The sequence below is a fragment of the Anarhichas minor genome, unplaced genomic scaffold, assembly GCF_050575085.1.
Source record: "Anarhichas minor isolate MPS153535 unplaced genomic scaffold, ASM5057508v1 ptg000012l, whole genome shotgun sequence".
In the NCBI taxonomy this organism is placed as follows: Eukaryota; Metazoa; Chordata; class Actinopteri; order Perciformes; family Anarhichadidae; genus Anarhichas; species Anarhichas minor.
In genome coordinates, this window is record NW_027466458.1 from 3,045,724 (window position 1) to 3,068,280 (window position 22,557).

At 43.2% G+C, this 22,557-nt stretch overlaps 1 protein-coding gene across 1 annotated transcript in view; it reads left to right on the forward strand.

The window, feature by feature from the left end:
• The window catches only part of LOC142948315 (alpha-1,6-mannosylglycoprotein 6-beta-N-acetylglucosaminyltransferase B-like), a 99,654-nt gene that overhangs the window by 34,128 nt on the left and 42,969 nt on the right, over nt 1-22,557 (forward strand). The window contains exons 4-8 of the mRNA XM_076090274.1: nt 8,179-8,288; nt 11,231-11,307; nt 11,698-11,877; nt 15,592-15,756; nt 21,792-21,961. Coding sequence (XP_075946389.1) covers nt 8,179-8,288; nt 11,231-11,307; nt 11,698-11,877; nt 15,592-15,756; nt 21,792-21,961 — 702 coding nt within the window. The remainder of the gene's footprint in view (nt 1-8,178; nt 8,289-11,230; nt 11,308-11,697; nt 11,878-15,591; nt 15,757-21,791; nt 21,962-22,557) is intronic.

The window sequence follows — 22,557 nt, forward strand, 5'->3', positions numbered from 1 at the left end:
GTGTTTTTTCAGGCAAACAATTTGCATGTTATTTTTCATTTTCATTGTTTTTGTCATGAGCACTTTCACACAGAACACAAATATCACGCTGCGAAAAAGTGACGTTGTGAAGTTTCCCTGAGCTCTCACGTCGCGGATAAAGGCATCGTCCAATCAGGTTGTGCGGAATGGTTTGAGACAGCAGCAACATGACAGGCCAACAATGGAGGTGTGTCACTGTGCTATTGGTGAGATGTGATATTCCCTTTGAAAACACCAAAATTCACTTCAGTTCAGATTCACTTACTTTAAGCAAAGCTGTAGAATTTAGTGGTAAATATATACAATCATCAGAGACAACATGCATAATATGGCTGTAATAGTGTAGGCATTGTTTTGTCCCCTTACAAATGGATAAGTATAATATAGACATAGAGAGATAACGCTTCTCTGATCAGGAGTTCTCTGCTCGGCTTGGATACATACTGTACAGGGAGCAGCTGGTGGAGCTTTGTAAGATTACTTATCCTTTATGGCATGAAATACTGTAATGCCACCATCATATTTGATATATGTTCCTACTGCACATCACCTCTCTGTCTCTACTGTAGTCATGTCCTCTATCTCCTCTTTTCTTTTTACTCCTAGGCTCATTTTATTTCGCTCTGATCTTCCCACTCAATTATTTTCCCCCTCTTACGGTTTCTTGTGGAAATTGCTGCCTATTACCTTAAAATCACTGCCGCAAACAGACGAGTCTTGTATGACCCCGCCGCGGCTGCTTTTATCGCCCCGTTTTGTACCAAAAACATCCAATTTGTCTTTTTCTGTCGAACGTTCCATCCGTTCATACTTCGGTTTTCAAACGGACTGACTAAACTCGGCGCAGGTCAGGAGGGGTGATGTGATGCACACTGACAGAAATCCCCCTCACTTATTCGAACCTTGTTAAACTATCCCTGATAAGCGCTCAGGTTCAAGATCGGCGCGGCGGCACCGGAGCGGAAGGATGGAGCGATTAATACTGTCTGGCGTTGGTGTTAACTGCAATCAATGTCTAGTAATGGGCTGTTTAATGTGGCGGGAGCCGTTTAACTCTGAGGGCAAGACTGGGGAGAAGTGTCCTGCTAAGGGAGTCTACTGTCAGGGAGTCGAAGCAGGATGGTACATGCATGTGTTACTGTAGCGGAAATCAATTTCTAGTTATTGCCTTGAAGGGAGCAGTCTGGGTGGATTGAGGACTACTGAATATGGGTAGTGATCTGTTTGCCCTTAGTGACTATGCTGTCAACCTACAACATTGATAAATAACAGATAGATATAATGCACTGTCTCTTTAAATAAATTGAAAATCTACTTCCTAGGATTCATTTATTATTACATGATTTATGATAATTGCACCATAAGGGGCGCATTATCCTGCATGTTATTCCTAAACAAACCATAATTAGTTATTATTGTTTTTACATTCACATTCCAGAAATACCGGCACACTTTCTGCCGAGTTCACGTCGCATGGGACGGAAGTTAGACATTTGGATTATTTAAGATGTCAATTGACAGGGTTTGCAGTGGCCTTAACGAGTTTAATTTTCATATTCAATGAATAGCTCTGCATGTTTTAATAGCAGAATTGGTCTTTCGGGGGCGAAATATAGCGTGAACGATGGAAATAGAATCCTATTAGGGTTTAGTTGGGGAGCCTGAGTGGCACAGTGGGAGCTACCAATGCAGAGACCAAGGTTTAATCCCCAGCAACAGAGCCTCCAGCTTGGCTAAACGCCCCATTACACACAACTGGCATTCAACCTATTACCCACATCTGTAGCAGAGATTGCAATGCTGATTTAGTTACTTTAAAGTTAAGGTCAATTTTTCAAAAAGGTTCTCTACAACTGTAAACATGACTAAATGAAAGGACAAAGCAACATGTACAAGTGTTTTGGTTGTTATAGAATCTTTGATCACACCTGAAACGCCTACATTCAGCTGATTTTCACAACTCTTTTGCTTTGTTTACATTCTCATGCAGTGGGATGATGAATTATTTTCTCTGCTACTTTTAGATCAAGCTTTGAAAACGGCAACACATGGCATCTAAAATTGTGTTTGTACAAATTGATGCAAGCCATGATGGGTTATAAACATCAAACCCCCCCACAGAGGACTAAACATCATTCAGCGAGCCAAGGCAAACGTCCTGCACCAAGTTCACAATCCTTGATTAACGCTTCCACGAGTTCTCCTTGAAAGTCGTTTACTTTCTGTAAACAAAATCACAAAATCAGAATGCAACAAAAAAAAAAAAAAAATCTATTCTATTTTTCTGAGTCCAGTGTTGTTGGGTTTGGGCTGAATGGATCCTAAGAGCGAAGCAGCTGCAATAGCTGGAGTAAAAGTTTTAATTCAGGCAGCCAAACTGAAAAGGATATCGACTCAGGAAACCGGTGGCCGCGAACAAACACGCCCACACACACTCACACGTTTTGTATTGATGGTGTTCCTTTGATAGCTCCCCGCTGTAGAAGGAGAATAATATGTGTTTCACGAGTGTGTGTGTCCATGTATTAGTTCACTAGAAGTAACACTTGTTAAAACCAGTCTGGGCGTGAGACCAAGGCACAGACCCCTGACCGAGGAATAGCCTGCAGGATTAATGGCCACAAAGTCTCTCTTCACTCCAATGATTTTCCATTCCATCACTCGTTTCCCATCTCGTCCCTTTTCTGTCTCTGTCTCCTTCTCTCCACATTTACTCTCTCTCTCTCTCTCTCTCTCTCTCTCTCTCTCTCTCTCTCTCTCTCTGCCTTCCCTTTACTCACCTTGCTCCTCATCTTCCTCTTGCACTCTTACAGGTAAATACTACACACAGAGTGAGAGAGGGCGTGTGAGAAAAATGAGTGACGTGGTAAAGTGTGATTTTGGCCGGCGGCGAGACGGGCAAATGGGAGGAGAGAGCTTTATACAAATATATCCCAAATCCAGGCCGGTCAGGCACGCATTCACAGAAAGATACACACACACACACACACACACACACAGACTGGGCGGGAGTCTCATCTCTGTTTGAGCTTCATTGGTCGTGACACACTCCCGTGTAGCGGCGAATGGGACTTGATGTCTGAGGCCCCAGCCTGTGATTCGCCCACGGGGCAGCCACTCGTTAGAGCAGAAAATGGAGAAAGGGAGGGGAGCCTGAAAAAAAATGAGAGAGAGAGAGGGGGGGGGGGGGGGGGGGGGGTGAAGGAGGGGAGAGGATGCAGAGTTGTTTCACTCCATCTTGCTGTGCAGCGGATGAGAGGGGAGATTGGTAAGTCTCCCCTGAGGCGCTCACTCTCTGAAGATCACTGCCCTGGCTTGGCTTTACCTATTTCTCCTCCTTAAGCACCCATCCAAGCTCCGTCTGCAGCAACCTTTATTCCAGGCGGCCTTCTTTTCCACAGCACTCAAGCCACTGTCATACTGCACTTTTGCTGGAAGTAGGCAGCAAAGCAAAGGGGACACTTAAAGTGTAACTTCACCCCTCAGACTGAGTCCACCTGCTGCATCGTTAAAAAAAAAAAAAAAAAGGCTGTGAGATGAAACCACGGCCACTCCTGTATGTCGCAGGCCTCGACCTGGCTTCGACAAACATGGCCGCTTGGAAAATTGCGATACGGCATGGGGCAATGAATTTGATGGTTTTACTGTTTATTAGACCACAAATGAGACTCAAAAAAACGAGTAACACCCCTGCGGCCGCTTTCGCCTCACTCGCTGGGAAAATACTTCCCCGGGAGGGAGATCGGGGGCCAGCTACGGGGACGGACCGTTGCGGTATCTCTCCGGTCGTAGTAATTCAGCCAGAATTCTAAATTCTAAATAATGCCGTCGTACGTCTCCCATCTTATGAAATCACAGATTTGGGTTGTGAGCGTCTGTGTGCATTCATGCATGTGCGTTGACCTTTGTGAGCGTGTGGAAAGTAAGCATCGGAGTGTGATGCTTTAACACCACGCCACGGGGTGGAATAAGTCAGGACGGTGGCAAAAAAACGCACAAACCGACATGCCGACGTCTTGTCACATGCATCTCTTTGCCCTAGACAGCTTTGGCTGATGGGATGCTGTCAGAACTGTCCTCTTTCCCTTAAGAGGATGAGCTCATTAGATCGAGAGGGAGGGAGGGAGAAAGAAGGAGAGCACAAGAACACATTTTTTTGTATCCTTAGAAATTCTCCCTGTAGTTATCATTGATTTTCTCTTACCGCCTCCCTCTCATCTTCCTCCCTTCAGAGCGTTCTACTTCTGCCCGGCATCCGTCAGTGGATTTCCTCTCTCTGCTCCCCCCCTGTACTTTCCTCTCGTTTTGTCCTCTCTTTGCTCTTCCTCATTTCTGTTTTGTTCCCCTCATTTGTAAAAGAGCCAACTGTCTACAGTCATCAGACGGGAGGAGGCTTCATTGCAAGTAGCACTAAACTGTGGGCCATCAAATATGTATATCCTTGTATTCTTTGATCATAATCATCGTTTAATGTTTCAGTCAAGCTGTTTTGTTGGCTTCCACGCAAAGGCGCAGAGGATCTCTTTATTTTATTATTTCTGCTTTCTTATAGCCGGTACTCTTGCTCTGTTAGCTGTGGAGGGTTGATCTCCTTCTCTTTATTTTTCAGCCTGCTTTTTAATTTTTTTCCCCAGTTTTCCTCAACTCTCACGTGTCTCTTGTCTGTCTCTTGTCCTCGTTCCCTTTGGATCTCATTGAGCAGTCCTCTCTGTTCCTTCTCAGCCTTTCATACATCTCTCTGCCCTTCGCCTCTCCCTCTGTGACTTCTGGCTGTGTTCATCTCTGGGGATGAGTTCACATTGTAGCAGACGTTGGAGGTGAGATTAGAAGGTCACGTCTCACAGAGGCCAAACTGCAAAGTCACAGTGAAACACCCCCCCTCACCCCACACACACCCAAAGAGAGCTGTACAGTAACAGGGGTTACTCCGCTGACCGAGCAAAGTCTTTTTATCCTTTAGGCCAAATACATTGCAACTTTTAAGTACCACAGTAGCGGTAATTCTCTACAGCTGGGAACGTCTGTGAAATGCTCCATGTAATAAGGATTTAAATATCATTTTATAGCCTAATATAATGCTGGCTCTCATTATAAGACAATATAAGGTAATAACTTTCACTAACGCGTATGCTGTATTTGCTTCCCTCCCACGCAATGGGGGGAGTGAAATTATAATTAGTTCTGTCAGATGCTTTTATTGAGATAACTCTGTTTGAGGGTGCTTTCACGCTGAGCGTGTTTGGAGAGGTTTAATCACGCCGTGGAGATTTTTCCTTTGGTGTCTTTTAACAGGTGAGAGTAAGGCCATTCGTGGCACTAAAAAATAAGTGTGGTGCAGAATGCAAAAAACACTCCTGAAAAATAACTGTGAAACAATCCTACAAAAGCGAAAGTCGAGAGGTGGAATTATGCCGTCACGTATCTCTTTCTGGTATGAAAATGCAAAGGTCACTTACGGAAAACCCCTGGATGGTTTGTAGACCATTCTGCTCTGCGGGGGGGGGAACAGTGGCTTGCACTCCTTCGGGTTTAGAGTCAGTTCCCCAAGTGAAGCGAGCTCAAGTACTTTAGTGTTATGTAAGATCGACAGGCGGATTGGCGATGCATCAGCAGTAATGCGGGCGCTGCATCGGACTGTCGTGGTGTAAAGCGAAGCCTGTATGGTCGAATGTATTTGCAGAGTGCCCGGGTCCCGGGTCCACATTAAAAGGGGGTCGGTTAAGGTGGTTTGCACTTGATTTGGACACTCTTCTGTGGAGGTATTCTGGGCATGTCCAATCGTCCGATGGAATATGTATCCCATGTGGCGCTGGGATCTCACCAGATGAGCTGGAGGACATGGCTATAGGGAGAAAGACGTGTTGGCTGCCACAGACATGCATAAGTGCAAAGAATGGATGGATTGATGGATGGAGTATCCTGTTCAGCTGAAGTCTCATTTTGCTTTGACTATCACTTTATTTTAAGGGTAATTGGTTGTGCAGCAGTAAAAAAAAAAAAAGAAACACAGGATAAAAACATGCAGTACATAAAAACATCATATACATAGAAAGTAGAAACTGAAAGTTGAAGTTAATAAGTTAAATTATGAATAAAGATATGAAATACTGATTACCGTTTGTACTGGGAGTTTAGATCCTGAATGGATGGCATCCATCGGCCTGGGGTTGGAAATGTTTTTTTTGATTTTTTTTAATGCCTTTGTGCACAGGACAGCCTAGGCCAGAGGCTTTATGTTTGTCAGGTTGTCCGTCCATCCGTTATTCTCGTGAATGTTCTATCTCAGTAAACGCCTGTTGGTTATTTTTTTTAATTTGGGACAAACGTCCATTTGCACTCATTGGGAATTTAATGGTCAAAGGTCACTGTGACCTCACAAAACATGTTTTTTGTGTTGTTTTGGAGACAGCCGTTGCCCCCGAAATATACATGCACTAGAGCAGGGGTGTCAAACTCATCTTCACTCTGGGCCACATCAGCATCACGGTCGCCCACAAAGGGCCGGTTGTAAATGTAAGACTGTAAATGTAACTACTCCTAACATATTGGTAAATAACTCTCTCTGCATTTGATTATTGTTTATTCAAGTGTTAAAATATTGTACATGCAGTTATATAAATGTAAAAATATATTTAAGCACATTTCTGTTATTGTAACTTAAATCCTTTTAATTTAGGGTTAAGAAACCCACATTACTCTATCAAAGATCAAACTATTAAAGAAAATATCAAACACAAGTTATTACAATAACTTTGTTCAATGCTTAAAATCATTTCAAGGGTGCGTTTGCACAATCCCATGAAGTGTGTGTCTGTTGTAAAGCCACGTTTAAAGTAGTCTTCAATATACTCACAATACATTTCCATGTCAAGTGCAGAGTAACCAGCCAAAGAGCTGCTTCTGTGACTGTGTTTAAGTATCTCATCATTTTGACTTTCTATCTCATCATTTTGACTTTCTATCTCATAACTATGACTTTCTATCTCATAACTATGACTTTCTATCTCATAATTATGACTTTCTATCTCATAATTTCGACTATGGGAATATTTTTATTATCAACTCTAACTTTAAATTATTATAAAAAAAAAAATCTTTTTTTAATCTGACGGATTCGCGGGCCACATAAAATGACGTGGCGGGCCTGCACTAGAGAACAATGACTTCTTTGTTGTAGTAAACATATTAAACTGAATGCGAACACACTCAACGATTCTTCCAAGTGATACTTACAAACCTGTTAATGAAGCGTGCGACTGCCTGTGACTTTGATGGCTGCCTCCTTTTTTTATTTACACTTTGTAAAGCAGCAAACATACTTTCCTCGCATTATGCCCTCGGCCCTTTTTTTTTTTTGTTCATTTTTCATGCAGTTGCTGTTGGCATTTAGAAAACTTAAGCCTCACTCTCTCACACACACACACACACACACACATACAATCAATAATTCTGATCATCATCACTGATGATTTGTTATTATGCTGTGTTTCATCTTCTGATTTTAATGAGGGTTAATACCATCCTCTGATGAGACGAAACAGGAAGGCATACTCAGACACACACACACACACACACACACACGCACACAGTCACAATCCACACTGAAATCAAGTCATTTGAATGGACGTAATGGGCACAGCCGTATGGACATGTGTGGATGCGCAGCCTTGGCTTCATGTGATGTGCAATCATGCAGTCAGATGCTTCGAAAATATGCAGAACTACAATGAGCGCGCACACACGGACACAAACAACCAACACACACAGACACATTTCCCACCCATCGTATTATGTGAACGGGAAGTCTCTCGCCCTGCAGAGGAAGTGGTATTAACAGTGCAGGTCTTTTTCTATTTCACGCTCCAACCAAGTGTCTAACAATTTGCATCTCCCACTAACACTTCTACATCTGTCGAGATTGTAAAAAGGGAAGGGAGGGGAAGCAGAGAAGGAGAGGCAAGGGAGGGGAAGGGAGAGAAAAAAAAAAAGAAGGGACAACAATGAGACGCAACTAAAAGGTGGGAATAACTGACGAGTTCGACTTTTTAGCAAAATTGAGTTTCCATTATGTGACAACAATGCGAGTTCCCCTCTCATTTCTGCACGCCTTTGTCCCCCCTTCACTCTGTGGTTGTGTGTTGTTGTGTGTGTGCGCAGGTTTCAACCAGCCGGCCTGGTGGAGAGGATCCAAGCTATCGCTCAGAATGTCTCCAACATGGCTACCAGGGTGGAGCAGATACTGCAAAACAGCATGTTGCAAGGAAGAGGTACGGTACCAATCATCATCATCATCATCGGTGCGAAATGCCTTTACCGCCTCACTTTACTTTACATTATGTATACTTAAGACATGATTTAGGAAGCATAACGTTTGAAAAAAGAAGCGAGTGTCATGACTGCGTGACTCTAAGACTGTGTAATACATACATAGAGCATCTAATCTGACAGACTCTGGGGGGTTTTAGAGACTACATCGTAGATCAGTACTAAACACACTAAAAGCAACACGCAATAAAAAATGACAAAGTCCGCACATGGCAGACACCCAATATTAGTGACAGCAACAGTATGGTATTAGCAATAAAGAGTTCACAATACTACACATCACCAACCTGAAGTGCTTACCCAAGTACACACATCTGGAATAAGAAAGTAATATTAGCAATGGCCCCAAAACAGCGAAGAATGAAACACAATACCAACTACTACTTGAAAGTGAGGTACATCTAGGACAATGCAGTGCATTGTGTACTCTAAACTTAAGAACATCCCCGCAAAGGACAAAGTTACAATAAGTGTTATTCTTCAGCAATGTTGTAACTTGAAGCGCAGCTGGACTCACGCACAGCTGTCAGCTTGTGTTGGAGCTAAACTTCAAATTTTACTCATTTAGCTGCTGGCTTTTTAGCTAGCTGGCTTGCTAATTCCACCATGCGTTCATGCTACAGTTACAGAACATAAAAAGCTGTTCATGAACTGCTGGGCTTTGTCTATGTTACTTTAGCCACACTTGACTGAATCCATAAACAACACTGGTAAATAGAGCGCTGAGGGATGACTTTTGTAGGCCAACCCTTGAAGTTAGCATCGCACTCGTTCCCTAAAAATAAAAGCCAATGGGATTTTCCCATAAGATCCGTGGCGAACACAAGTTTATGATGCGTACACGTTTTGTTCAGTAAGATAATCTTCACAAATTAACACCACTTTTAGGATTTTTGAAGCGTGATTGAAATCAGCAGAAGTAAAAAGCGTGAACATAAACAAACTACATCACGGTCGCATGAGCGCCAGTATACAAAACGAGGCTGTAAAGGCCGACGAGTCAGCGTGATGACGTTTTGTCGTCTCGTTTTATAAGACACGTATTATTATTTCAGACATCTAACAGAATAAAAAGGTAATCAACCAATCGATCAAACATCAACCCAAAACATTCTGAAAACATTGAGGTCTGAGAGTTGCACCTTTTGTAGCATTTATTTTCTAGCTTAACATAAGTCAAAACCAGGAAAGCTTATTGTTAGATAGCAGATTGATTTCATTTTTTATGAAAGTAAGACGGATAAATGTGAGTAGTCCAGTCATCTTGGCAGCACTGTTCTGTTTTACATGTGGGACATCTCTGTATATCTCATCATTGCTTTATTGCTTCCATCCAACCCACGTTGTTTTCTCTTGTCTTGCTCTTGCACATTTTTTAATCAAAACCTAAGTTTTGCACACAGAAATAATACAGCCCACATTATGATCATTCTTTCCAACTTATTCTCCTCCCTCACTTTTTCTCTTGAGGGTAATTGCCCAACTCTTTACATGAGAATAAATGAGCGTTACATCTCCTTTTGTTTTCACCCCACTGCATCTGCAGGGACGACGGCACACGGGAAAATGAAAACACTGCTGCTTTCTCTAATCACAGATGAATTGAAACACTGCCATCAGACTTTATTATCATACGGCTCAGTGGCGGTTTATTTATCTCGTGGTCAGGCATGTGCAAGAGGGAGCGACAGGAGAGAGAGTGAGAGAGAGAGAAAGAGGACGCGATTAGAATATCCTTCCCCTCAAGCACCGACTAGGCTTTTATTTTCTGTCTTGCAGGGACAGCAGTCAAGTTTTGATCTAGTTAGTTGACCACGTTTCCAATTGTTCCTACCGTGGTTGCTATTGTAATCATATTGGAAAGCGGTGTGTGTCTCGGTGTGTGAGTGTTTGCAGTCGATTGGAGAGAAGCCCCGGGGAAGACTTATGTGGAGAAATGTCTCTCTTTCATTAGGCAAATGGAAACGAACGGAACCTAAGAGAGAAGGCAAATGTGTTGGCCCAGAGAGAGAGGGAAAAAAAAGGGGTGGGGGGGATTGCAAGACAGAAAAACAATGAGAAATTGAACCTGGATTTGTTTTCTTTTTGGACGACATCATTCCTATCTCTGTCACTCTCTTCCCTTCTTTTCCTCACATCGGCAGCAGAGGAGCAGTTAACTAAGTCAGTGGAGCAATTAATGCAGTGAGTGTAGCCTAAGTGAGCAGACGGATTTGCGAGCGTAACCCTAGGATGGTTGGCAGAGACGGGGGCGTGTGTGAGTGTGTGTCAGGCCCGGTGAATAGTGTGCACTGCAGTAGAGTAGATACGAATGCGATGTTGCGAAAGAGGAAACCGCGGGGATTTATGGGCACCGACGGCGCATATGGCATACGCTCGAAGCGATGATGTTAACGATGATGGAGGAAGCGAGGATCGCCATAAAAACGTTCACAGGCGAGTGCAACAAAGCCGTTAATGTACACTGTAACCTGGCGGTTCTGAGGGGTTGAGCCTGCGGGTCAGACGAGTTCATGTCTCCAGTCACTTTGTGAAAATGATTTTAATAAAAAAGTACAACGTGCATTTTTTTTTTAAAGAGGCTTTGACGTGCACCATATGCTGATAAACGAGCTGATGGATGATCGTACACTGGCTGCTTGCTGTTGGAATAGTTATTTCATATTAAATTAATATTAAAAGCCGACTGACTTAACAGAGCTAAGCCTCGACTAATTGTGATTGTGGGTGAAGTAAAATATCTCACTCACAGGAGTCAGATATGGATTTTTCATTTAGCTCGATATTTAAAAAACGGGAGTGGATCCCGGTGCGTTAAGCCTACAAAAACGTATGTGCATGTTTTATTACCAATGTTTGAATTTCCCTCACTGTGTCTTTTCAGCAGTGAGAGATGGGACGTCAAGCCAGTGTGAAGTACCACGAGACCTCCGCTTTCCTGAGTGCCCAGGGAAAGTAGATGTGAGTGTCCATCTGTTATTTTCAGTCGTGGTGGTACAGCAGGTGCTATTAACAAGGATGTGACAACCAAAATAAAGTTTTAAGATATTATAAAACACATGCTCGACCTTTTTTTACCTCTGAGTTGCTACTTCAAAATAACTATCCTTTTGGTGGGACGTGTTACATGGCGTGATGAGGAAATACACATTAGAGACAAACCTTGCAAAGTTTAGGGTAATTGGAGCAAAAATAGCTGTAAATTGATGTAGCTTTTTTTTTTTCTGCTGAGTTTTACGTTTTCCTTGCAGCCCAGTAGCAAATCCTCCGTGCACATCCCTGGGGATTTGTAACCACTGTTAAAGAAAATAGTTTATAATCCCTTTATATGATTTTGTTGGTACCGTCCAGTGGATGCGTGCACGTTGGACATCGGACCCCTGCTACGCCTTCTATGGCGTGGACGGTTCAGACTGCTCCTTCCTCGTCTACCTGAGCGAGGTGGAGTGGTTCTGCCCCCCGCTGGCCTGGAGGAACCACAGCAGCCTCCCCACCCAGTATGTACTGCAGCCAAAGGCCCCCAAGAGACAGGTGAGAGGAACAAATCTGTCGGACAGACATACAGGTATATTGAGGAACACACATGCACAGTTAGAGCTGGGTCTGTGTGGGTTGTATCGAAGAACACTTGTGGTGTTGACTGTTCGCAAAACCATACAAATTGTAATTTTTTGTCTAGATCTAGGCACGAAAAAGGATCAAATGCAATCGTACTTGGTACGGGATTATTTTGGACCGATACCCAGCCCTATGCACAGTGGATGAAGGCTACGGGTTGACAGTGAAGATGTACAGTAAATACATGTGTGATTTTGTTTGGCTCACCACCTCAACGTAGCAACTAACAATACCGCTTACATGCACTACGAAAGCAGCAGCTAGCAACTACTTACATAGGCCACATAAACACAGCTTGACTCCATAAACAACGCCTATTACAGTAATGTTATGACCACAAGTTAATCATTTAAACCGACTCAGCGGTAGTATCTTTCAGGGGAAATAATACAGACTGCATTTAAATATAATGTTGGATCTGTTGCCAAGACAGCGGAGGACCTGCTGCTCTGTTAGCAGGATATTGGTCTCTCCATTTGTGGCTATTACTTTCACGGACACCTCACCTTTCACCTCCGTTTGCTGAAAAATGCCACATCAAATATATTAACTACAGCTCAGACTTTCCAAGCGTGCTCAGTTAACAGAGGTTATGTGGAAATACTACAGTCATACAAATCAATGGGGAATCAAGGCAACAGTTCCTTTAGGTTTCATATAATACTGTGAGTTTAGAAATGAGAGCTGATTATTAGGAGTAGCCTTTGTTGTATTTCACCCCGTTCATAGTTTTAAACAGTACAGGTGTTTCATTGTAGACCAACCAAATAAGTGGTACGTATGAATGACATGAATAAAACATGTTACCATCCTGTAGAATCTTGCCCTTCTTAGAAACCCTTTTTGCTACGCTTTTCTGTGCTGTTGGCGCCTAAATAAACCTCTGTTCAGTAATCACTGACCTTAAATGTTCATTTTCTTGCTTCACGTTTTTTTAGAAAAATGGAAACTCAAATCTTTAGTCCTGTAAAGTCGAGGGAGTAGAGAACAGAGTGAGGAAAAGAAAAGACTTTGGCAAAGCGTGTTGTTTTTATTTAGCTGCTGAAATTGACAAATACTGTCTTGTGTCCAATGTTTTGTTGTAATTATTTACTGTTTTTACCAAATGACAAATACCATAAGAAAATATTTTTTTCGCACTCTATTATTAGTCCCAAATTGTTGCCTTCTTTTTTTATTTCCAGCTTTCGGGAGCCTGTGATAACAAGAAAGACAGAAAATTATAAATGAAGAGAGTGATGAATGGGTGTCATTAAGTTGTCAGTCACATGTCCACAGTACCATTCAAAAGAGGGAGAATAGGAGTGCTAACAGTCCTTCTGTTCAAAAGACTTCAGTAATCGGAGCAGTCCGCCCTCATCACTACATAGAAGTTAACCTTCATCTGACCCTCTTCACGCTCTGCTAATTAAAACCGGCCTGATCCTCCTCATTGTTTTCCTCCACCCTCTATTTTCCTCAACATTGACTTTGAAAATTGTGGAATAATACTTGAATTAAAGTATGCGCGATACGGACTGTTTTTTTAGTCGATACCGATAACTGAAAAGAGATAAGATAACAGGAAATTTCACATTCATGTATTTTAGAGAGAAGTTGATAACCTGTGTGTGTACTCCTGAGGGTGAGAAAGGCCAAGATATGACATGTTTGGCAGATCGCAAACCAACTTTAAAGGTGATACTAGAAGCAATTCGGCGACATATTATTGGCTGATATTTTATCAACAACAATGTAATTGTCTGAATAATACATAATAATTAACATGTTCCATTATCGGCCACTAATTTATCGGCCTGATATATATATCGCGCATCCGTCCTTGAAACAGACAAACTAGTAAACACTAGTGTGAGCATCACACCCACAAAAACGTACTTGCACATATCTAGTTCTATCTCTTGCTCTCATAATTTGAGCAGTGAAAGTGGACGTTCATTAAATGGAATAAGGGAAATGGAATGGAAACAGTTCCCAGTTACAGTGGCGTGGTCAGCCTTCTTCGGTGTGTTCGGGAACGCAGCGCAATCACGAAAGTCGTTATTAAAGTGATGTGTGCACACTATGTACTTGTGTGTATGGGTTAACCTCGCTTTTTTGCACTTTGTTTTTGGCAGCAGTGATTTTTTCAGGAGGTATTGCAAAATGTCACTATAAATGAAGACTGATATCTCCATCTTACCCTGTGACCCAAATTACTGGACTGCGGATTACAGTCTTCCTGTATCTCGCACACAAACAAGGCTGAGCCAAGGTTGTTCTCAGAGGAGAACAGCATTGAGTGTTCAGAGCATTAGTTAGAAAATGCATGCTGTTGTAACTTTTCTTTGACAGGGGGAACTAAAGCCAGCCTCTGAATACTGTAGTAAAACAAGTGGCTAAGTGAACACGGTTCTCTGAGGACTCTGTCATACTTCTGTAAAATATTAACGTTGACAGGGAAAATACTGCATCGCGTTGCAAAATGGTTTGTTCTTTAAAAAAAACAACACTATCAGTAAGTGTTTCCCTGCATTTGCAGAGAATACAGAATTACCAACACACAAGTAGAAGATTTGCATGCACAGGTTACATCCACTGGTGTTGAATCAGAAAATGACTCTTTTTTCACATCTTTTATTTTCTTTTACTTGCTGTGCAGTGTGTTTTAAAGCTAGGGTGGATAATGTATTTTGGAAACATTTTTGTTATATTTTTTGACACTTTCTTTACATCCTGACAGCAATCAATAAATCTCTGACAAAAAAAAAGATGGAAAAAAAAAAAATCCAGTATCCAGTATCCACAGGACTGTGATTAGCCTGTTGGGACAAATTACATGATTGTACGCACTCTTTGTGTATCTCCGGAGTCTTCTACAATCTGCTAGCTAATGAACCAACAATAGCCATGTTGGTTGTTTACGAACATTATGATATTGTGAAGGTAGTGGCTTTGGAGGGAGGCATGAAGGGAGGGGCTGCCGACTTGGTGACTTTCGCGCTACATTTAGCAACTTTTGGAGCTAATTCTGCTGCTACTTTCATTGGAAAAGAGCTGGCATCACTGGGGTGTTTTTAATCCAACTTACTCTTGCTGGTTTTCTCTAATGTTACCTACCCAAGCTAGTCAATAGAAGATAAAAGTCAAACTCTACAGCCATGCTAACGGCTAAAGAAAACCAACGGAATTCTGTACCGAGGTGAAACATCAGATAATCCCCAAAGTTCAAAAAAGCCAATGGATGTCTACACCGAATCACATGGTAACCCATCCAGCAGTTATCGAGACATTTCACTCTGAACCAAGAATGTCCAGCTGTTGATGGCGGTGGGGAAAAAGTCAGGGGGTCATGAAAGTCAGTGGGATTTATCCACTGGGAACCATAGATATCTGCAGCCAAATTTCATTGGAATCCATCCTGTAGCTGTTGACATATTTCAGTCTAGAGACCAAAGTGGTGGACCCACTGACACTGCCATACCTAGGTCACTAGCGTAGCTAAAAGCTTGAGATTAACAGCCATAGTGCTGCTGCAAAAGTTTCAATCCACTGTGGTATACTCTTTCTGCCTGATTACTACTTTCTCACGCTTTCTCTTCACTTCTTTCCATCCCTCCTTTCACTTTCAATCCATTACCTTCCCAGGCTGCCTTCCGCACTGACCTCTCTGTGCTGCTGGACCAGGTCGGGGCAGGGAAGGAGTCCCTCAGCTTCATGAAGCGCCGAATCCGCCGCCTCGCACAGCAGTGGGCGACGGCCGCCAACCGCCTGGATGCCACGCTGGAGCAACGATGGAGGGACCAGAAGAAGGTGAGAAAACAAAAGGGCGATTGATGACAGAGGAAGTGTTTATTCTTTCAGATGTGATCACGAACTTTAATAACTTGTTTTTGTTGTTGTTGTCATGCAGTGACAAGTGCAGCTGAGAAAGACTTTGCGATAAGAAAGAGATCGAGAGCTTGAAGGGTGTGACACCAATGCACAAAAGTGATAGTCTAGTTCAAAAAAGCTACAGCAACAAAAGCACAGTAGAGTACGTAGCAGTACAAGACTCAAAGGGATCTACAACTGTCTAACAGTTAAACGGAGGATTCAAGGTTAGCATTTGAATTCAAAGATCCAAGGCATGGCAAGCACGGTTTTCCACTCAAGTAGATTGGAATAAAAGGCCTTTCTCAGATGCGTCTTGAGGGTTCTCACTTCGAATGGTGGTAGGAGTAAAATAATAGAGGAGGTAATGATAGGTTGTCATCCATTACTGCAGTCTTTATGTAACCGTTCAAAGATAGTTCTCAAAGCTGCATACTTTCAAATATGAATGTATCGCGTTATCATAGTGTTAGATTGTTGAACCTCATTTTGGTTGTCACCGAAGCTTTGCAGCATGGACTTCTTCCTGCTGGTAGCCACGCGTGCCAGAGGCTTAGTGTGGGAGATGCCAGAATAGATGAGAGAGAGGGTTTAAAAGGTGAGAAATGATGATTACGAACTATTTGGGATTATGATGAAATGGCGAGCGTGCGCCAGAGCCGGAGTGAGAAGAAAAAGATTTTAAAAAAAGGATGGACAAGAGGTGGATAAATGGTAGTGGGGAAGGTATTATGGATTAATACCTAATACTTACCCATTACATTTCTCACCCCGCTCCGAGTATAGGCTCATAATCTCTTCGTTAAGAAAACAATGACGAATGAATGAGTTCATCTAAAGGGGCAGATTGAGCAACACATCCTGCTCCTTTGCCCCCACCTCTGTCTAAAATAAGCTAACAAGGGTGGAAATAGTCCCCTGTCTCCGAGATTGATGTGTCCCTCTCTTGCAGTGCACTGAGGGGTTTTGTTAACCTCTACAGTCTATGTAGCTTTACAATGTGCCGCGGCTATCTAAACAGTAGATGTCCTGGTGTTTGTAAGAGTTAGCCTTCCCTGTCAAAAGCTGTTTATCACAATAATTAGAAATGGGAGGAAAAATGTGTGAGTGAGACTATGTGTGTATGTGTGCGTGTGTGCGCACGACTGATAATTGGATATCATTGCACGAAAAGCCGAAGGCAGAATCTCACATACTTTATTTGAGAATTAAATCTCAGTCTGTACCAGTAAAATGTACCCTTTCTCAACTGTTTCCCTCCTCACATTTGGGAAGATTTATGTTCACTTTGACTTTGAAAAAAAAAAAAAAAACCTTCACTTTTAAAATTGAGAAGGAGAACACTGTTTGATTTTAATTAACTCTGACCTCGGTAAAAACATTGTCTGATGGGAATTGGCTGCGGCCCTGCACTCGCCTAACCTTTGTCTTTGACAGAATCCCTCGCTTCCAGTGGAAACTTTAGCATTCTGCTTGAGTGTGCAGTCTTTACAATTCCAACGGGGTTTCTGTTGGTTCAGTTCTGTTTCCTTGTTTGGCTTTCTCTTTGATTGTGAGCGGAGTGGATGTTTACTCAGAAAAAGAATAAATTAGCAGAGCGGCGAGGCAAGCGTGCAGGGAGAAAAGGATCGAGAGGGAGAGAAAAAAGCAGGATCATTCTTTTGAACTCTCAGTGGCAGACGCAAGACGCAAGACGGGAGACGGGGAGCTGTGTGTGTGTGTGTGTGTGTGTGTGTGTGTGTGTGTGTGTGCACGAGAGTGACCGTGAAAACTTTGAGAAATGTAATTCTGAAGTCAAGCCGTACAGTCAAATATATTTGAGAGGTAGACGTTTGAGAGATTTGATATGCAGGCTGCCGCATTGAATGAAGCAGAAGCCTGCCTTAAATATTCCAACAAATCTCTTATTTTGTGATTAATCTGCCTATTTCCTCTGTGATCGTGGAGCTCAGAGAGAATATAATCAACCTTTTCGCTGCACTTCACTTTCAAAGCATGGTACGTTTGAGCCGTTATCAAACTCAATCAAAAGCCCGGGTCAACCCATACAGCCATTGATGGAATAATTTGTGTCGAGCAAATTGCAGCTCTCCTTTTTTTTTTTTTCTAGACATCATAGCGGACATATTCAGCTAAGCCACGGCACGACGGAGAGGCTTTTAAGAGACTCAAGGACGCTGACCTTATCTTGTTGCAGCGCCGTCACTGCCTGTCTGGAGCCGGTTAAAGTGTCTCAGAAAGCGACTCCGTGTGCATCTGCGGCTACTTCGTGAGCGCGCACATTTAGTGTGTTTGTCAGCATTTGCCAAACTGTTCATTTCCCCCTCTCCCCGTGTCTGCCCTCTTGAGAGTTGATTGACCTCTGACTAATGAAGTGCAGACAGAGTAAGCGACTGATGGTAAAGTAAAAGTAGAGGAGGAAAGATGTGAGGAGAGATAAAGAGGGGAAAGCAAGTCTGTAGAGTTCAAAAACGGAGGATGACGGAGAAGGTGAAATTAAGGGTAGGGTAGCGATGGTTGGCAGCGCCAGCTTGCGTTGCCACCCGCGGCCTTCTATCGGACAGCTGCGACCTTCATAGGGGCCACAGTGCACGAGTGAACCGGGTCACACACACACACACACACACACACACTCTAACACACATGCATTCATGCAGTGTCTTGCGCTAACAGATGCTGAGACGAGCATTAGCATTCCTCTGTCGTTAGCCAGTTAGTGATGAGTGGGGAAGAGCAAGTGGGACCACATACTTGAGAGCCACTTCTACTCTCCTGCCTTTAATATCTGGCGCGCCAAGGACTTTCCAAGGATTTTACAGATTGCATGAAACGTTCCTAACATCAGCACATGAAAGACAATGCATTTCCTTTTCCACAGCTTATCTCATTCGTTATATAATCAAACAAACGCATTCAGAACAGGGACGGTGTTGTGAAAAGACCTTGATTTGGGGCTTAAAAGTGTTGCGACAGGGGTGGCGCATGAATACGCGAAGCAGCAGACGGGACGTCGTAAAGGTGCACAAGCATGAGCAGAGTGTTGTTATGGTACCTCTCCGCCCGTCTCAGCAGGCCTTTGTGCTCGATCCCCACGGGACGGTAACGGTAGAGAGTATAGCTTCAGATCTGTTTGAGAATCCCCCGAGCACACGGCGGAGGAACGAGCCTCCACGGCGATCACACACACACACACAGTTCACTGATGTATGTCAGTGTGAAACAAATGCAGGCAAACAAACAAACAAACTTAATTCAACACCCATCGGCGCACACACACTCAGACACGCACCATCTGGAGCATCATAACGCTGCATTAAGAGCTCCACTCTCTCGTGTGAGATCAGATTCCTGAGGGAGGCAGCTGGCAGGGATACAGGAGTTTATGGGGAAGTGCAGCTTTAGCTTCAGTTGACGACCTCCCATTGCGCGGCTCCTCCTCCTCCCACCCGTTCATCTTCATTCTCAAGCGAGCGTGTGAGCGAATATGCGCGACCGTGTCGCTGGCGATCTGCGTGATGAAACACACAGTGCGAACCCACCCGCACTGGTTTCCCTCTCCTCTCCGTTCTAGCTCTTGATTCCTACTCTGTGATGTAAAGGTTACTTCTCCAGCGCTGCTCTGATGTGTGCCATTGAGCTCCACTCTAATCCGGTTCCCATACAGGGGAATTAACATTTGCAAATGGAGATAAATACTGCCTATTACACAGAGAGTGAAATCCCCCCTCAGCAGTCTAGATCCCAGGTGCAAGTTTCCAGGTTTTGTTAAACACCCTTACCTCTCTCCCCATTAACTTTCCATTTGTGTGTGGATGCCAAATTTCTAGAATCCAATCCACAGCTCTGCTGCCACGGTGTGATATTTCTCATATTTATTTAGCAGTGTTTCTTGTGCTGCTGCCAGTATGTGAAACTTGCCTCCCTCTGTCTCCATCTTCGTGCGGCTGCCAGTGTTTGCGCGACACGCTCTCACCAGCACCGCCGCCACCGCCCCGCCACCAAGCCAAGAGAGTGCGCAGTATACTGGCGCCGCAAATTCTCACTCTTGCCATCTGCCACCCAAACTGTAATTAAATTTCACTTATCTTTTCTTTTCTTTTTTTATGAAGCAGAAGTTAATAGAGCAGGCTTATTAAATCAGGGGATTTTTCACGCCAGCTGGAGTCTCACTGGAGCTCGACTTTGCCGAGTACACACCATTGTCCACACATTTTGTACATGTTAACATTAGTGGGATGACTTGAGCAGTTGAACTGGATGTTTACAGCTATATCACAAAAGAACCTTCCATCACTATATATGTTTATATCTATAATAAAGGAGTAAATATAAAATATCCAGTTTTTTTTTTTCTCTCTTTCTGTTATTCAGACATAATCTTCGCCAGGATCATAGAATGTGTGGTGTGTAGGTGCGGTGCTTACGTTTGTTTGTTGTGTGCTCGTACGGTAACCTTCAAACATTAGTGCATCGTGGCTCATGTGGCTTTATGGAGACAGGAAGAGAGTATTAGAAGAGCGCACTGCGGCACGCTTCTGAAAAGCTCTTGGAGGCTTTTAATCATTACCTCTACAGTTCAAAGCTGCGAGGGTACAAACACAGGACCCACATGCACTTAGATACAAGCAGAGAGAGAGAGAGAGAGAGAGAGAGAGAGAGAGAAACTTTCTGGCAAACTCCACACAGTTGGCCTTCAACTCATATGTTGCATGAAGGTGTTCATGCTGCGCTGACTAATCAGGATTACCCAGCAGAGCAGCGTTTGGACACGGCTGCGTCTAATCCGCTGTGAAAGGCAACGTGTTGCTCATTTCTCGGTGGGTTGCACTAATTATGCATCAGCTAGGTGGACATGCACGACGGGACTGCAGCCTGTAAGTGCAAAGATATACAATAGTGCAACACATACACTGGGATAATTCCCTCACGTGTGTTGTACGATGTTTCTTGACACAAAGTGCCTGGGAATTTGTCACAGCAGTTACCTGTGTAGGCGTACGGTGCATGTGGAATGAGTTGTCCATAAGGATGGATTTTGAGCTGTTCCATTGGAGCATGAGGCGATAAATCATTTGGGGATTTTAAAGAATTGCTTTTCATTTTCCATAATTTTCTGTTGGAAGAGTCTGAAATTCTAATGATTTTAATCCTCAAACTCATTAAAACAGTTTGCACTGCAGAGGCTTAACTTTCAAGGAGCTTAGCTTTATACAGTACGGTACGCACACATGCATAAATGGTATAATATAAATCGGATTAAATCAAATGTACTTGATGACATTGTGCATTGTGTGTGTATAAGTTACTGCACCATCATGAACTTCAATAGATGCACATTGTGTGTCAATAATGGGGAATGGTAAATAAATCAATTGAATTCCAGCTTCCTTGGATATTTTACTCAGGACTTTTGCATCTAATCTTTGAGTTCAGAGCTGCCACTTCGCAATGCAAGGTGTGAAACTGAGGACTTAAGAAACAAAGTCAAGCCTACTTAGCTGCAGGACATCATTGACATTTGTTTAATGTAGAGGAAATTATTCAGAAACATATTCATGCCTGTTGACCACAAGGGATCATTTCAGTTTATTGCAACTCCTTTGGGTCATCATTTCCATCGGTAATAATGACATGTACATGTACTCAAAGTTAATAAATGAGATTTGTGACATTGCCCAAAATAAGTCGTAAAAGGTCAGATGAAAATCGGTTGTAAACGTCCATCACAGTTTATAGACCAACCTCTTACTGAAGTTCAACTTTTCCTTACTTACCATACACTTCTTAGCTGATGTAAAACTTCAGGCGCAGTCACTTTTATTTTTAAATCTGAATGATCTTGAATATGTCATCAACACCTGGTTACATTTGTTACGGCCGACGTTCTTCTCAAGTGGAGCTTTTAGTTGGTGAGCTTCTCCACGCAGACTTTTATCTGATCTCTCTGCCACCTTGTGTCCCTGTCCTCCTTTCAGATCCTGGTCCACGTAGGCTTCCTAACCGAGGAGTCCGGAGATGTTTTCAGCCCCAAAGTGCTGAAGGGGGGTCCTCTGGGAGAGATGGTCCAGTGGGCCGACATCCTCACTGCGCTCCACGTTTTGGGACACAACCTGAAGATCTCCATGTCCCTCAAGGAGCTGCAGGGGTGAGCTAACTACGTTTGACTTGTCAGCGGTTGTTGTTGTTTTTTGCAGCTGATGGTGCGTGCGGTGTGTTCCCCCATTTCTTATGGACCCAATCAACCAGTGCTTTTCTTCTGAATCTAAACTGGTATTAAGAGAAGATTGCGTCAATATAGGGACAATCCAGACAAGGCAACGTGTTTGCTTTGAAAAGAGATTATTGATTGGCAGGGTCAAGGCTATAAGTAAACGGAATGGCCATTTCTAACATCTACATGTTTAACTAACTGTATATATTACTTTCAAAAATCACGTCCGGTCACAGCTGTATTTCACATTTTCATTAGGATGCAAAATGTCTGCCACAAAATGAATCTGATGACAGCTGTGACTATAAACCAATGGCGTTTTACAACCCTCCTGTCACCAATGTGCTCCTGTACGTACGCATATTGGAGTCGAAATGTTGCGCTGCATTGCGCTCTAATTACACCACTTTCCCACTTCAGATTATGCACGAGGGCCCTAAGGTCCTGTTAATTTATTTGTTGCTGCATTGATCCCGTATCGACGCACTCCATAGCTTCCTGTCAGTGCGACTGCGTCGGCGTGTGTCTTT